This window comes from Cetorhinus maximus, chromosome 10 (assembly GCF_964194155.1).
Source record: "Cetorhinus maximus chromosome 10, sCetMax3.hap1.1, whole genome shotgun sequence".
Classification (NCBI taxonomy): Eukaryota; Metazoa; Chordata; class Chondrichthyes; order Lamniformes; family Cetorhinidae; genus Cetorhinus; species Cetorhinus maximus.
Window position 1 is genome coordinate 110,077,895 of NC_135888.1, and position 18,630 is coordinate 110,096,524.

Below are 18,630 nucleotides of genomic sequence, written 5' to 3' on the forward strand. Positions count from 1 at the left end.
AAACAATGAATCAAATCTTCATGTCCTTTGCCTTACAAATAATATATGTACCATACACCTGCAAAATGAATTCTAAATCAGAATATTCAGCAACATATGTTTTTCTCACTTTATGTAACTTATGGATGTATGAAAAAGATGGCGAAGCGGCTACTGGTCAAACAGGCCTGTCCTACAAATTTCTACTCAGTAAATGCAAGCAAAAAAAGAGCAAAATGTTCTTCCCATAAATTGCAAATGTAATTGAACTTTTCATCAGATTGTACATTGGCTTTGACAAAGTACCAACTTGCCACAAAATGAAATACACTTTTTAAAACCAATGATCCTTCCTAACGAGCAATACTTTTGTAAAGGTATAAAGCCATGAATCTGCTATTTTAGCATTTTCTTGGAAAATACTTTTCATGATCATTGGACATCTGAAAGCACTTTATAGCCAATGAAGTACTTTTGTAGAGTAGGCACTGCTAGAATGTAGGGAATGCAGGTGGCCAATTTGCACACAAGCTCCACAGAGGGCAATGTGGCAATGGCCAAATAATTTTTTTTTTTTGCAAGGTTGATTGAGGGAAATAATGCCCAGCACATAATTGCCCTACTTTTCTTTGAAGTAGTGCTAGGGGGTCGTTTACATCTATATGAAAGGGCAGAAAGGGGCTTTAATATAAAATCCCATCCAAAAAGACAACACCTCCAGAAATGCTTCACTCCCTGAGTACTGCACTGGAGTGTCAGCCTTGATTTTTGTGCTCAAGTCCTGGAGTGGGACTTGCACTCAATCTTCTGGCTCAAAGGCAAGAGTGCTACCAACCGAGCCTCAGTTAAAACAGAGCAACAAGCTACTTTCACTAAGTTGCTTACTTCAGCCTCCAATGCATGATTCACCGAGAAAGATGTTGTGCCACCGGGTTCATATGATTTTACCAATACATTTTCATAACCATTACTGTGAAGTGCATAAGTACTACTGCTTGGTAAATGCTTCAATTTTCTCCATACTTCTCTCTCTTTCCTATAACTGAAGATGGATTAAATTTACTTCTGCTTTGCCAACATTCTCCAACAGAAAATGAAAGTCAAGTGATCACACTGTGGGGAAAAATCAGATTGCTTCATTAATTCTGGTGCATTGCTTCCTGCCTCCTGTTCATTATAGAAACACTTTATGACTGCATATTTGTCCTTTTTATTGCTAAGAGGTCATCCTCACTAACTGCTGAACCGAAGAAGTTTTAACTTGGTTGCATTTACATTATCTCTAAACAATGAGCAGTGCCCAGAGGCCATATCACTGTACTATAACATTCCCACTGCTATAAGACAAATTATTTTTCAGTAAAACACCAGTTTTGCAAACAAGGCAGGCACAACTAGGCAACTCCTACACTTTTTCACTCAACTTATTGGAAACTGCTTTTTTTAAAAAAAAAAGCAAGCATAACATATGGACTAAATGTGTGTTGTGTGTTAAATATTACTTTTAAATAGATATTTAAAAACTGCCACAGCAACTTACCTTTGTATAGCACCTTTAACCAAATAAAACACCCCAAAGCATCACAGGAGCCTTAAAAAGCAAAATTAGGTATCAAGTCACATAAGGAGATATTTGGTCAGATGGCCAAAAGTTTGAGCAAGAGGCAGGTTTTAAGTTCGGTCTTAAAAGGGGAGAAGAGAGAAAGAGAGATAGAAAGGTTTAGGGTGGGAATTCCAGAGCTTCAGATCTAGGTGGCCGAAGGCATAGCCAATGGTGGGGCAATTAAAATCAAGAATCCTCAAGAAGCCAGAATTATGTGAGCTCATATCTTGGAGGATTCTGGGGCTAGAGGGGATGAGAGAGATAGGAAGGGGCAAGCCATGAAAACAAGGATGAGGAGAATTTTAAAAGAGGCGTTGCTTGACTGGGAGCCAATGTAGGTTAGTGAGCACAGGGATGATAGGTGAACCAGACTTGGTTCAAGTAAGGCAGTGGTTCCCAACCTGTGCCCCACAGCCCCAATTGGGGTCGTGGAAACATCAAACAGGATTGAGAGAAATAAAACCTCATTGATTTGCTGTCCCATTCCTTTGCATTGTCCTGGCAATTAATTTTTTCATCCAAACAGCTCAGCAATGTGACTATTTCTCAGTGCTGATTGGCTGTTCCCTTGCATCCTATCCCATGACTTCTTGTTGCCAAGAGCTTCAGCAGGGAAATTAGCAGTGCACTGTTAATTTAAAAGGAGGTACTTTCACAGGTTGGACCTGAAAGCCTTTGTCTATCAATCACTCTACTCTCCATTCAATCAATCAATCTAAAAACTATATATTTTTAAAGTTTACATCAGAGAAGGAAGGGTTTTGGCCTGGTGTGTCTGATCTGGTAGAATCTAAATTGATGAGGGTTCCTGACTTTCACAGTTCTTGATTTTTAAAAAAAAATAAAGTTGTCTTGTATGCAGACAACACTTATGCTGGATTGTAGCCATCTCCGGTACCTTGCCAACTGGTGGCTCATGAGAGTTTAGATGATTAGTATTAATAGCTCACCAATTATGAGAGAAACTAACCCAGCATCACCTAATCCCCACTTATTTCTGCAAATTGTAAAAGTGCAATCCAGTATAAAGCACTGTCTGCCTACAAGTCAACATTATTTTAAAAAAGAATCATGAAAATCAAGAACCATTATCAAGTTGGATTCTACCAAAAGGGCCAAAAGCTTTCCTTCTCTACACCGAGTCCAGAATTTTCACCACTGATTTTCATAGTTATATGTTGATATTAAATGTGGGTCTGGAATATGCCAACTTTAATAATTATATATCAATGTCATTACACTGCTTTATTTCTGACTTGTTTTTGTTGGCATCTGGGGTCACTTTAATTTTCGAATGTTAAAATGGGATCATGTTGGAAAATGATTTGAAAAGCACTGCAGTGAGGACAAAGGCAGGGGGCTTTGGATGATCAAGTTTACGGACGGTAGAGTACGGGAGACCAGCCAGGAGCATGTTTAAAATCAAATCTAGGGGTAACAAAGGCACGAATGAGGGTTTCAGCAACAGGTGAGCTGAGGCAGTGGCGAAGTTATGCGATGTTATGGAGGTAGAAATAGACTGTCTTAGCTATGGCTTAGATATGAGGTTGCAAGCTGATCATGGGGTCAAATATGATACCAAAGGTTGCAAACAGTTTGGTTCAGACTCAGACATGGAGAGTCAGTAGCTAGGGAAAAGAGTTTGGAGAGGGGACTGAACATAATGGCTTCAGTGTCCCCAGTAGTTAATTGGAGGAAATTTCTGCTCATCCAATACTGGATTATCAGACAAGTAGTCTGATAATTTAGCAACAGCAGAGTCATCGAGAGAGGTGGTGGGGAGGTGGATCTGGCAATTAGGGGTGGGCAATAAATGCTGGCCTAGCCAGTAGCTTTGACATCCTGCAACTGAATTTAAAAAAACATGTGAAAACTAAAGTTCATCATATGATAGGGGTGTGAGGCAGGAGAGAAAAAAGGAAAACCAATACATTCAGGAGTGTTCACTCTTTTGCACTCAAAAACTGTACCATAAATGCACCATTGGAAGCTAAGAAGCAAATTATTTTTCAGCTCTATTGATTCCAGTTCTTGCCTGGTTCAGGAAGTATAAGCTCACATTAGTTCTGCTTTTAAGTACTGAACCATAGAAAACAAGGGGCAAGAAAACATGAGAAAGTAAAAAAGAGAATATGGAATTAATGGGCAATTTCTTCAATTAATGATATACAAACTGCTGACAGCATGAATTTTCCTTTAGCTATTAAATGTTCAACTTAATTAAATATGAACATTTTCACTTGTTGCATTTTGTATATTTACAGATCAGGTTTAGACAGTGTACAATGTGTACATGCTGTATATCATATATTGATATCCCAGTGTATTGCGTTAACTGCCTTGGTAAACATATACATTTCCATTCCTGCAAGTACAAGAGGGTTGAGAAAGTGTTAAAAAGATTATTGGCCCTCATCGTCATATCATAGCCAGGTTATTCCTTAGATATGGGTCAAGGGCATCGGAGCATCCTCGCAGATGTTGATCAGTCCAAATTAGATAAGGCACTTCCCTAGTTACAATTGGTGGCCGTACAATGTTCTGATTGTGTTATATGTCAAAGGTACTTTATTCACAATTATTGAAAGAGTAAACATATTTCACCACAGAACATTGTAGCCTTTTGCAAACAGATGCAACATGTGTCCAGCAACCATGGAGGTGGATCTAAACAGATGGGCAGGAAAGATATGCACAATGTGTTGGAGGACCCCTGAACTGAAGTCTGGAAAAATTGCAAGCTGGGCTTAACAACAAAAAAAAATCAATGCAGCAGTGTATCCATTTAGCCAGGGCATCGTCTATATTCCTCCAGCAGACGTGCGGAATTTATGAGTATTTTTAGTGGAAGATTTTGATTTGGCCCTCCTACATTCTGCTGCATGTGGATCTGCCTTTACTTTTCTCCTGTTCCTCTTTTGCTATATAGTAGCCTAGGCCTTATTCCCTGGTGTACTGAATGAAAAGGGTTCTGAAGGAGAATACTAGCTTGTGCTGAGAAAGATCATTTTGATATCCCAATACTCTTAAATTCTGGCTCCTTGATGTGGTACAGTATGGAGTGTGCAAAATAATAGTGCTGTACTAACACCGTAGGAAATAAAATACATTTTTTCCCAAATGGACACCAAGATACTGTAAGTATTTTGGAAACAAACTTCAAGCATATTTCAGAATCCTTTCATGACAATCATTATGAACATGTATTCATTCAAAAGTAGAATTACAAAACACCTGCTTATTTGCATTGTCTACTTCACCATTTTGTCTACATCAACATTTTAAGTGATAATCTCTGTGCTGTTCTGATACATTATCCATCGAGGACCTGCACTTTAACGAAAGCAACAGTGCAGCAAATAGTATGGGCATGGAAAGGCAGGCGGGGGAAAAAAAAACTTTTAAAAATAGTGAATTTGGGGTGTGGCACCCTGATTAAGTTTGCTTTGCAATTACCGCATGCTAGGGAGAGATGGTGGCGTAGTGGTAATGTCACTGGACTAGTAATTCAGATGCCCAGGGAGTTCAAATCTTACCATTGCAGCTGGTGGAATTTAAATTAAATTAAATAAATATGGAGTAATGGTGACATGACAACTACAGTTGTAAAAAACCCACCTGGTTCACTAATGTCCTTCAGAGAAGGAAATCTGTCATCCTTACCTGGTCTGGCCTACATGTGACTCCAGACCAACAGCAATGTGATTGACTCTTAACTAACAATCAGGGACGGGCAACAAATGCTGGCCTTGCCAGCACCACCCACGTCCCATGAAAGAATAAAGAAAAAAACTCAGTAAATATAATTGTGTGAAGCGTTTTAAAACATTTCAGTGATGTAATAAAAGTGCCTGATTAGTGGTACATCAGACAGTGTTTACTAAAATATGTATTTTTAGTAGAACAAAAAAAAATGCTTATTTTAGTGGTTAACATTTCTCCGCTATGGATTAAAACAGATGCAGAGGGTTGCATGTTCAGGAAAGTTGAGGAGAATAAACAAGCATATTGTATTATACAAATTCAATAGATACTGGCATAGCACAAAGCTCAAGATTCAAGCAGCACAGAGCACTACTTTCATAGTTAACATTATAGCTTTTCTGCCCACTCATCTACTTTATCCCTTAGTGTTGCTTGCATTTTTCCATTCAGAACCAACTACAACATCCTACTGCTTCTTAAAGATAAAACTTGAGGACTGGGTTGTAGAGATATTTCACAACCAGAGTTGATATAAATCAAAGAGCGATAGGAAGAAGCTTTCTCCATCAGCCTGCTGTCAGCATCCAATGAGTTTGGGCAATTTGAATTCAATAGAGTGTACTGTTCATCGGAGTGCACAAACAATGCAAAACAAACCGTCAATGGAAAACATCACACTGAAAGAGGCACTCTTCTTCGATTGGGGTAGAATGGATGGAGTTTTAAGCTGCTTTTATAATACAGCACTGCCTCCTGAAATAATCTTGAAATACTAGTTTTAGATTGTGGGGTGGTTTCAACATAGGCTGGAATCACCAGCTCATATATGGTGCACCGCAGCTCATACATGGAGCACTGCAGCTATCTGTGGCTAAAAATCTATTCCTGGTCAACTAGCATGTCATTCTGGAAGCCAAGATGTTAGAAAGGCAAAACATCTCATTTGGTCTGTGTTACCCTGCCTATAGTGGCACCAAATTCAGTTAGTTAACAACTTCAAGGTATGCAGTGACAAAGCAAAGACATAATTTGTCTATTGACTATGATAGATAGTAGTGTCTGACACTGGGTTCCAAAAGTGGAAAATGTTTATTTCTCAGCATTGTATTTATCAAAATAGGGCATATCAAAGATGCATATGTGAAGTATTTAAATTCCAGTACAATCAGATTAGATCCAGCAAACCAAATTCTATCATAACCACAATTCAATATGTAAACCTCAGATAAATGACAAAACCTGCAAGCAAATTAAAAAACCCAAGAAAAGTCCTGAGAGAATTAGCTGATGATGAAAGCAGAAATGTGGAGTTGTGCACAGCAAACACTCAGTGCAATTAATCCTCTCGGGACCCTTTTCCAAAAGAGCTTGGCTTCATCAGCCTGGCACGAGCTGTCTATTTGGCCTTAGATGCTAACTTTTATCTGCATTATGCAAACCTGACAACAAATCTCCTGAGAACCACAAATATTTCCAGTTCCTTACGGCTCAGAGTAAAACGCAATTTCAGTAAATAAAATTTAAAGGGCAACATCTTCTACTGTTGGTTATTCAGCTTAAAGTGTCAACTTCATTCCCCTTTCCAAGATGGAAGAATTTTGAAGGGGCATTTCAAAAGTGCACACATTCAGTACAACCGAAGCTTCTGTAAACAATTTTAGCTTCTGTTCCAACAAGAAAATATTTCATTAAAAAAGATTGTATAAGAAGCTCTAGCAAAACAAGAAAAGAACATTTAATATACAAGTTCTGAATTAATACTTTTTTGAAAAATATTACCTGGGTAACATCGTCCTGTTGGTAACCCCGGCTATGTAATCCACAGAAAGGTTTCTTTGCTTGCTAACCCTTCCTAATAATAGCTCTGTATTAGGTTCATCCTGAAGCACAAGGCTGTCAGGTGACACACACACACAGATATGAACAGCACTCTGTCAAAGGTAATTCCATGTTCAAACGCATAAACTGCACAGAAGCTTATAGTTGTCTAGATCCTCAGGGACTTGGTTACAGCAGATATCATTTAGTTTAATCTCTTTACTAGCTAGAAAGCATTACTTGTTTCCTGATTAGAACACTTCATAACGTTGCTTAAAGCAGCAGACTCTAGTTCCCAAACGGTCAGGCAGTTTGAGTTATTAGCAGCAGCAAAGAGCACCTCCCCCAGCTCTCTCCTCTTCTCCCCCTCTCCCCAACACATTCCTTGATGCATCAGGATGCCTTCAATCTACAGCAGTGATAGGCAGCTTCTGTTGACTGAAAAACGGGAAGGAAAAGCAATCATGTGACTTGACTCAGTGTACCACCTGGGTCTACAGCGAAGCCTGCCAACCAATCTCTGCACTAGCAAGCTCCCTAGAGCCTGCACTCTTCCAATCGAACCCTCTACTTTCCATCATTTTACTGAGTAACAAAAACCTTGTACATTCACCCAGCTGAACACAACGGCACTTGTTCAATGTCCTTTGTCTAACACAATGCAATAAATAAGCAGCAGCTTACCAAACAATCCTATACAATACTGGCTGGTACTGAGTGTTTTTTCCTTCTTTCACAACAAACCATTAAAAAAAAACTATATTTCAATTTAAACTAATACTTCAAACTAATACTTTTTTCCTTTTTGTCAAATTAACTATTAATTGGCCATTGTTACTAAAATCATTTCAATCTCCCTGTTTTGGACATTTATTTAATACTTATTTCAGCGGGTAAGGAGAAGTTCTCTTTCCCCAGTTAAAAATTTCCTCCTTCCTACAGACAACTCCATTAAATGGCACAAGTTGTCCTCTAAAAAAAATGGCACAGGATTAGTAAATGAGGCAACTGACAAAATGTACATGCAGCTACAATGCACACCACTTAAAAAGGCACAAGGGAAACACACACCATGGTCTATATTAGAACAAATTAGGTCTTCATGATTTTTTGCAGCAGAATTCTTCAATTACATAATCTAGGTTAAAGTAGTAATAATGCTGCTACAATGGAGAGTTGCACAGGCAGGCTCAGATGTTGGAATAAAAACAGAAAATACTGGAAAAACTCAGGTCTAACAGCATCTGTGGAAAGAAAAACAGAGTTAACATTTAGAGTCTGTATGTTTGTTTCACAATTACAGCATCTGCAGTATTTTGCTTTTATCAGATGTTGGAATATCCTGGTCTCCAAAGACATTAGAACAAATGAAGTATAGTTGCAGTGGTCACACCACATCAGTGTTGACATGGAGTCCATGAGGCGAGAGTGGCTGTCCTTGACATCAAGGCAGCATTTGACTAAGTGTGGCATCAAGGAGCCCTAGCAAAACTGGAGTCAACTGGAATCAGAGGCAAAACTCTGCTGGTTGGAGTCATACATTGCACAAAAGGAAGATGGTTGTGGTTGTTGGAGGTCAGTCGTCTCAGTTCCAGGACATTATTGCAGGAGTTCCTCAGGGTAGTATCCTAGGCCCAACCATCTTCAGCTGCTTCAGCAATGACCTTCCTTCCATCATAAAAAGGTCAGAAGCGGGGAGGTTCGCTGATGATTGCACAATGTTCAGCACCATTCATGACTTCTCAGATACTGAAGCAGTCCACGTCCAAATGCAGCAAGACCTAGAAAATATCAGGCTTGGGCTGACCAGTGGGAAGTTACCTTTGTGTCACACAAGTGCCAGGCAATGACCATCTCCAACAAGAGAAAAATCTAACCATCTCTCCTTGAGACGGTGCATAGTGGTACTATCACTGACTAGTATTCCAGAGACCCAAGGTAAGGCTCGAATCCCACCATGGCAGAAATTTGAATTCAATAAAAATCTGGAATTAAGAGTCTGATGATGACCATGAAACCATTGCCGATTGTCATTAAAACCCATCTGGTTCATTAATGTCCCTTAGGGAAGGAAATCTGCTGTCCTTACCTGGTCTGGCCAACATGTGGCTCCAGGCCCACAGCAATGTGCTTGACTCTTAAATGCGCTGTGAACAAGGACAGTTAGGAATGCTGGCCAAGCCGGAGGTGTCCACTTTCCATGAACGAATATTTTTTAAAAATTCAATGGCATTACCATTTCTGAATCCCCCACTACCAACATTCTGGGGGTTGCCATTAAATGAGAAACTGAACTGGACTAGCCATATAAATACTGTGGCTACAAGAGCTAGCCAGAGGCTAGGAATCATGTGGCAAATCGCTCCCCTCCTGACTCCCCAAAGCCTGTCCACCATCTGCAAGGCACAAGTCAGGAGTGTGATGGAATACTCTCCAATTGCCAGGATAAGTGCAACTCCAACAACACTCAAGAAGTTTAACATGATCCAGGACAAAGCAGCCCGCTTGTTTGGCACCCCATCCACAAAAAACATTCACTCCCTCCACCACCAACGCACAGTAGCAGCAGTGTGTACCATCTACAAGATGCACTGCAGAAACTCATCAAGGCCCCTTCAGCATCACCTTCCAAACCCACAACTGCTACCATCTAGAAGGACAACAGCAGCAGACACATGGGAACACTACCACTTGGAAGCTCCCCTCCATGCCACTCACCATACTGACTTGGAAATATATCACCGTTCCTTCACTGTTGCTGGGTCAAAATCCTGGAATAACCTTCCTAACAGCACTGTAGGTCTACTTACACCACAAGGACTGCTGTGGTTCAAGGGGAAGCTCACCACCATCTTCTCAAAAGCAATTAGGGATGGGCAATAAATGCTGGCCTAGGTAGCGATGCCCACATCCCATAAGTGAATATATTAAAAAAAGTCATTGTAGACTGCTCAGTGTTGACTTAGAACTCAAGTGTAGTTGCGAGTCTTTTTCATGCTGGATGTCATAGACACTTCAGTACATCTGTTTCCACTACATGGACAACTTCAAGGAGCTTTAATCACATTAGGATGGGCTGCGGTGCATCTGATAGTTCATCAACAAAAACTTGCAATTACTGTAGTAATACGATAGATTGGGCAGGCTGGGTTTGTTTCCAATGGAATTTAGAAGGGTGAGGAGTGACTTGATTGAAGTATATAAGATCCTGAATGGTCTTGAAAAGGCGGACATGGAAAGGATGTTTCCTCTTGTGGTTGAGTTGAGAACTAGGGGGTTCTGTTTTAAAATTAGAGGTCACCCTTGTAGGACAGGGAGGAGGAGAAATTTCTTCTGGGGGTTGCGCGACTTTGGAACTCTCTGCCTCAGAAGACAGTGGAAGTGGGGTCATTGAATATATATATTTTTTTAAAAGGCAGAGGTAGATTGATTCCCTTGCGCAAGGGAATCAAAGGTTATCGGAGGTAAATGGGAATATAGAACTTGAAACACAAACAGATCAGCCATGATCTTATTGACTGGTGAAGGCTCCAGGGGACAAATAACCTATCTCTGCTCCTATTTCATATGCTCGTATGTTGGTAAAACATCCAAAATGTTTTGTAGGAGCATTAACAAAATTTGACAAAGTCATTTGTCTTAATATCTCCTAATATGGCTAAAAACAAAAACCTGTCAGAGAGGTAGGTTTAACAGACTGTCTTAAAGGAAACAGAGGTACACCAAGGGATAAAGTAGACCCAAAATATATTATGACCAAATCTCAACTGTTTAATATAGTTTTTTGGGGTGAGCCAGTTGTTATATTTTTGTTCTCAACATTCAAAGTTGATCAACAGTGAAATGCGGCACAAGTTGTTGCACAGCACCAAAGAATGAGACGAGTTCAATTTCTCAAATTCCACTCTAAAATTTGCATTAGCAGAATTCTAAAGAATAGCACTTCTCAGTGCCGTGTCTAGATGGGTCCCAGAAATTATAGGGAGATATAATGCAAAGTGAGATACCTTCGCTGTAGGTTTAAAACAATGAATCATATATTTAGTCCGAAAATTATATGTATTACAATGGCATTTTTCCTTCTATCCTACCAAGGTAAATACATCTGTTCCTGTGCCAGGCCCCACATCTCCTATATGTAGATTAATCTGTGGACAATTATTTCAGATTTCCAGCATCCGCAGTATTTTGCTTTTAGCTAGTGGGCAGCCTGCAACTCTCACTGTGGCCACTAAGAAACAATCTGGTGCAGGTCACCCATTTCAACTTTGGTCTCCCATCCAGCAAAGAGACACTGCATTAAAATTTAAATAAGTTACCCCTGCATTGGGAAACATGAGTTTCAACCTCTCAACTCAGTGGTTCGCTCAGTGCTTTAATTTTTGAACTAAATAGTATTTTTAAAATCTCCAATGAAGGCCCCACATTTTACGTTATCTCCCCGTAATTTCTGGAGATGCTGCACTGGGAAGTGGTATACTTTCAGGATTCTACTAATGCCATATTTACAGTGGAGTTGCAGAAATTGAACTCTTCTCATTCTACGATGCTGTGTCACAACCCGTGCCCCATTTTACTGTTGATAAAAAAACATCCAGGGTTACCATCCAGTTACGCCATTTTCCATACGTCATTGCTGAAGCAGGATGAAAAAGCAACCCTGACTACAGAGTACCTCCTCTCTTCCATTATGTCAACCTGCAAGCAAGACACTCAAATGAAACCGGTTAACTAGTGTCAGCTTTTTTTTACCCCCTCAAAATAAGACAATTCACTTCAACCTAAAATTCCTGAACGGTTTGACTATTGAAAGGACCAAAACACACAAAGCTAAGAAGCATTTTAGAGAGAGGCTCTAGGATTCTCCAACTATTGTTAGACATTAAATGAAGTCACTTATCAACACCATCAGACCAGACATTTGTTTTAAAAATACTACACTGTTATTTTTGGTTATAAGTACACAGAATGTTTGGCTATGAATACACCAATTTAACAAATATTAAAAACTAAAAACTGAAATTTACTTCCAAGATTTTGCAATATGTTTAATTAATTTTCATTTGCTGCAATTTGTTAGACTGCAGTAAGACATTTGCCATAAAGAAACCTTTTAAAAAAGTACATTCCAAACAGCATTGTAATTAAAGGTGTGTTGTGTCTATCCACCTCATGTGACTCAACTCATGTGATGTGACTCAATGTCACAAGATAGAGACCAGCTGTGGAAAAAAAAACAAGGATACAGGTCCTGAACGTTTGATTACGATAAGGTGTATATGTTTACAGCCCAGGTGATGTATTTTTCATTGTCTTTAAACTACCTTTCAACATGATACATAACACAATAGTTAAAAATCAGGCATATAGAATATCTTTTGCAAAATGTTTTACACATTTTCTGCTGCTAAGGTACATATTCATTTTTAACTGAAGGTAATGAAGTAGCTCCTTGGGGAGCTAAATGGAGATCAGGAACTAGTGTTTAAATTATATTCGGGCATAGCACACCTATTTATCCACTTTACTCTGAAAGATTACTTTGAAAGGTTACTTTGAAAGGTTACTTGAGGGACGGGGGCGGAGGGGGGGGGCGTTGGAGAAGGCAATGGTGAGGAGAGTGGGAAGTCCTTAACATTGGAAATGTTCACCTGTGGGTGTTGCAAAGGCTCTGATCTACTTGGCAGGTGGGCGAACTGCCACTGAGTAATTACATATATAAAAAACACACACCCACACAGTACTCAAGGCCCCATCTTTGCTGTGCAGTGCCTATAATCTGCCTCAAGGTAAAAATACTTGGTTGAAACATTAGCCTGAAGACAGTTGTGCAGCTTTTAGGTCCCACTTTCAAAGTGATACTGAGCCACCTTTCCAACTGGGGATGTGGGTCAATGCTATGCCACACATGAAAGGAGGTGCTATTTTTTTTTAAAATTATAAACTGAACTTAGTTGTTGAAAAGTGGCTTCCATGAAATAATTTTTTTTCATATTGGTAACAGTCTCCCTCCTCCTTCCAAGGTTCACATGCCTCTTGCATCTTAAAGTCATTTGATTTTACTCCATACTCAGCCACTGCCTGCATCACTCTAGGTTTATTTACTCACCTTATTTTTCCTTCCTACCTCCACCTGAAAAGGTGGACATAAAACCATTAAAGTACAGTAAGGGCTGTGTAAATCTAACATGCAACACTATTTATTTTCTAGTTTTTTTTTCCCCTATACCTCATTTATACTACAAAAGGCCTAAAAAGTTCTGAATTCAGCCACATGGTACAAACCATTTTGGTTCTGAAAAATACATAACCAATACAGCTGGGTATGATTTGCAAGTGCAGTGTCTATCTACAGTTTCACTGCCAGAGTTCTGAGTCAACCCATGAGTGCAGTTAAACAAAATCTACAGATCAATTTAAGTAACCAAAATTTAAAAATCTTCTGATGTAGTCAGACCAGATTGGAATTACTTTAGTCACATGAGTAATAGAAACATAGTACAGTTCCATTGACGCCAACAACACTCCCATACCCACCCCCACATCAGAGGTGGAAGTGAGGAAGTGGTTGAGCAAATCAACATCCCCGCAAGCATTGTGGTATACCGTTTTGTTTGACTGCCTTCAAGCGTTAGCTCAAATCGCTTGTTTCTATAGCTTTGTGGAAGCGAATCACTAAATATTCCTATTGAGAAGGAAACAGCAATGACTTGAATTTTGCACCAGGATAATGAGACTCTTCACCACCACCACCGTGAGCAAGTACACATTAGTACTGTATCATTAAACATACAACTGTTTCAAATCCTCACCAGACTGACTTGGCAGACTTATGGGTGGAATTTAATGTCCTCTCATGGCGAGTTTGGTGGTGGTGGTGGTGGGGCATTTAACCAGGTGGGAAAATGGTGGGTGGGATCCCCTTGTCTTCTCACCCCTGCCTTGATTAAATCTAATTTAATGCCCTCTGAAGGGCCTCAGCATACCGCTGGTATTCACCCAGCGGCAGGCAGGGGCTTCGTCATGCTGGAAGCCCAAAAAACCCTGTTGGGGTTGCTTGCTGGACTCCTGGGTTTTTGGGGGGGTGTCCCTCGTTCAAAAGGCACTCAATCCTGATCAACTGATCCTACATTGGGGGAGGGGCAGTGGGAGGGGGGCTCTGAGCCAGCCCCCCTGCCTTTGCTGCTGTGCCCATCAGTGGCGTTGCCAAGCAATGAAGATCTGCCAGCCTCTGATTGGCCAACAGCTCTAGGGAGGCAGGAGTTCCCTCCTAAGGTCCTTTATCCTGGGGAAGGCCTGCCGCTGCCCAGTTATGTGTCTGATTGGCATTTCACCAGGCCTTCCCGAAAGAGGCAACCCGGGTCTCTGTCCAGTTGGTGGGCAAGATGCTGCATCCCCTCGATTAAGTGCCACTCTACATGTTCAATTGCTTTCAAAAAAGTAACAGCTTGTGTGCAAGAAGTTACCATTAGCTGCATTACCTGCCAGCTTGGAGACACTAAGTTACTACATTTTTGCCAGCATACCCTGGATTAAAATTATCTATAAAGGCCTTGAAGATACGCTGTGCAAACGATGCACATAATGATACAAATGAACATTGATGTACAAGGCCACTTATCTGATATTTTGAAAAAAAAAAGAGGCACAAAACCTTCTTATTTTAGCTAAGTTAAGGCTATAAAAATAATGGATTGAAGGTATTTCACATTAATATGTTAAATTTACCAGAAGGCTGTGGTATTTTAAGTTAGGCTAATCATGGTGGCCATTTTCACAAAACCAAAACAAGGGCAGCTTCGTTAAAGGATTGAGGATGTGAAACCAATCTTAAATAATCGATGCATGTTTGAGTTTTTGTGGGCGAATGAAATGTAAGGCAGAACTTGCACTACCGGGGGAGGTGGTGCATGACATCATGGATGCAAAGAAGAAATTGCCACTCTGTCAAAATCCAGGAACTCCCCAAACAGCATTGTAGGGGGTAACTTTACCGCAAACTGCAGCTGTTCAAGAAGATGGCACCTTCTGCAGGAAGGCTAGACAAATTTGCCCACACCACCCAGATCCCCAAGAATGATAGAAAACCAATTAAGACAGTGCACAACATCTTTGAGCCCATGAAGTAAACTGTACTAAATTATTTGTTTGAACTACTTGCTTTTAGTTTTTGATTTCAACAAATAATAATTCACACTTGTGTTAATACACTAGAAATTAAACACAAAGAAGCCAGGCATGATTCAATAATGTTAGTAAATTACTGATATCTGCAATTAGCCATGATGTTACCTTGATAAAGTTGTAGTTATTGCCAACATATTAATTAACTTGCATGAATTTAGCACAAAAGACAATGGAATTAACACAATTCCGCTAAAATTAGAACTGTAAATATTGCAATACTCAGGATCAATATCAAAACTCTGATCCAGTCTTGAAGCTACGATGGGAACACAGACTAGTTTCACTCTTGTGCTTTATGTCGCCACATGAAACCCGCTAGGAGGTTCAGCTCAGGCACCCATATTTCCAATGTTGACAGAAAAGGCAACATTCTGAGATAATAAACACAATAAACCAGAATATTGTGCTGTAGAGAATTTCTGCACCAGTGAAATATGTTCATGACACAGTATAATATACTGTATGTTATGCAATGAATTATAATTGCAGCGGCTGTTTCCGTGAAGCAGGACTGATATCAAGAGGAGAACAAATAGGATCCTTTACCTTTATCTATAAAAAGGGAACATAAGCACGAGCAGGAATTCAGTAATAGTGTCCAGGAAAATATGTATATAGACCTGATATCAAAAGTTAGAGTAAAGAACATTAGAATCAATTTCTCATTTGATGAAATTAACGTGATAGATATAACGGGGATAACACTGTACATTGAAGCAATATTCTCTGATGAAAACTAATGTAATTGAATCATACAAAGATGGAGACCAACATGTAACATTTAAAAATGAGCTTCAATGTATTAAGATAATTCATTAGAAGGCAGTTGAAACAAACAAACAAACAAACAAACAATGTGATCAGAGTCTAGTTGATAACCCTGAAAAAAAGATATGTATCATCACAAAAGACTGACAAGATACAAGACTAGCAAAACCATGCTAACAGTTGTCGTGGCTGGTGTCTTATGATGTAACAAACATTCAGGACCGGTTAGAAGTGAAAGTGAATTCCCAAATGTTCCTGTTTATTTCCCTTTTGAATTAATGTCTGGTCATCCTTGTGATAGATAGCATTTCCATTCAGATGATTACAGTGGGATATGATTAGAAGTTCCGTTCATTTCATATTTTTTTGCTGGACATCCTGAATGTCAAACATTTGTTGCTTAAATCTAAAATTTAAATTGCAAATTGAGATCAATTTATGGGTATTTGTTTTTAAAAATGGGAAATGTAATAAATTTAAAATGATCTTCTTGAAGCACAGATAGGGACAGACAGACAGACAGACAGAGACAGACCCTCTCCCAACCCCTAATTGCTGCTCCAAAACCCAACTTTTCATGGGATCTCAAATTTCGAAGGCATGGAAAATGAAGGTCTTGCTTTATCAGCTCATATGACTGGAAGCACAACTGAAAACGGTTACATATAAAAATCGGCCAAAGCAATGAAATCAAAACAGAAACAGAATTTTTTTTAAAAAGTCAACTTCATTACCATGATAGCCTTAGAAACCCAAGTGCTCCAGGTCGGACTACCGAAGGTCAATAGCAAGCATGACAGCAAGAGAGTGCAGAGAAGATTTACTAGGATGTTGCCAGATCTTAAGGAGTTGAGTTACAGGGAAAGATTAAACAGGTTAGGACTTTATTCCTTGGAGCGTAGAAGAATGAGGGGAGATTTGATAGAAGTTTACAAAATTGTGAGGGGTATAGACAGAATAAATGCGAGTAGGCTCTTTCCACTTAGATTAGGAGAAATAAACACGAGAGGACATGGCTTTAGGGTGAAAGGGGAAAGGTTTAGGGGGAACTTCTTCACTCAGAGTGGTGAGAGTGTGGAACGAGCTACCACCTGACGTGGTAAATGCGGGCTCACTCTTAAGTTTTAAGAATAAATTAGATAGATACACGGATGGGAGAGGTCTGGAGGGTTATGGACTAGGTGCAGGTCAATGGGACTAGCAGAATAATATTTCGGCACAGACTAGAAGGGCCGAATGGCCTGTTTTCTGTGCTGTAGTGTTCTATGGTTCTAAATAGTGTTTAAACAATGTTAGTGCCACAAACCTGCAATGCACAGGTCACTAGCAGCAAGATAAATGTATTTGCCAGATTTGTTACTTCACTGGGAACGGGTGACAGTTGAAGGTGGTGAGAGATGTGAGATTGGACCTGTATTGCAATTAACAGGATCCTTCTTTACAGTCAAGATGACCCTCATTACAGACCCATCTGCTGCGGATGGGTAAGAGAAACTTCCTCCAATATTTATATAGATCTGTATTCATTAACTCAAAGCATCTTTTTGTATTTGTGAAAGAAAGCAATGATTCTAAATCCTATGAGTCCATTTTTGCCTTTGCCATTATCCTCCACTTCTTTCAATCAACCTATGCTGACGTATGCTTCCAGTGAACTAGAGCACTGGGTACCTTGGAAGCAAATGATGGTAGACATCTCCACCATGAAGAACATCACATCTAAACCTGATTGACACTTCATCTGAGGGGTGCGTGTTCATGTATACTTGGTTTCCAATGATGATTACTAATGATTGCAGTGTTCAATACCATTCAAGACTCTTCTGATACTGAAGCTGCAGCAAGACCTGGACAACATTAAGGCTTGGGCTGATATGTGGCACAAATATTACTTGCCAGTTGTCAACCAATCACCATTTTCAACAAAAGAGAATCTAACCCAGTCCCCATGGCATTCAATGGGATTATCATTGCTGAACCCCCATTGTCAACATCCTGGAGGTTGCCATTGACCAGAACCTTAACTGGGCTAGCCACATAAATACAAGCGCAGAATTCCCAGTCTCTGACCTGCTGAGAGTAACTCACATCCTCACTCCCCAAAGCTTGTCCACCATCTACAAGGCACAAGTCAGCAGTGCGATGGAATACTCTCCACTTGACAAAATATGAGTGCAGCTCCACCAACATTCAAGAAGCTCGACACCATCCAGGACAAAGCAGTCCACTTGACTGGTTTACCATACAAGAACATTCACCGCCACCACCACTGGCACACAATGGCAGCAGTATGTACCATCTACAAGATGCATGACAGAAACTCACTAAGGCTCCTTCGGCAGCATCTTCCAAATCTGCGACCTCTACGTAGAAGGACAAGGGTAGCAGACGCAAAACACCACCACCTGCAAGGTCACACACCATCCTGACTTGTAACTCCAATCGCCATTCCTTCACTGTCACTCAGTCAAATACCTGGAATTTCAGGCCTGTGGGTGCTACTACACCAGAAGGACTGCAGTAGTTAAAAAAAATGGTTCAACACCACCTACACAATGCTCACATCTGAT

General features: G+C 40.0%; 1 protein-coding gene across 3 annotated transcripts in view; it reads right to left on the minus strand.

The window, feature by feature from the left end:
- Positions 1-18,630, minus strand: part of fnip1 (folliculin interacting protein 1) — a 122,635-nt gene that overhangs the window by 65,813 nt on the left and 38,192 nt on the right. The window contains exon 2 of one of the 3 annotated variants that reach the window (XM_078550994.1): positions 865-1,092. The exons of the other annotated variants lie outside the window; for them this stretch is intronic. Coding sequence (XP_078407120.1) covers positions 865-881 — 17 coding nt within the window. The 5' untranslated portion in view covers positions 882-1,092. The remainder of the gene's footprint in view (positions 1-864; positions 1,093-18,630) is intronic. 3 annotated transcript variants of the gene reach the window in all.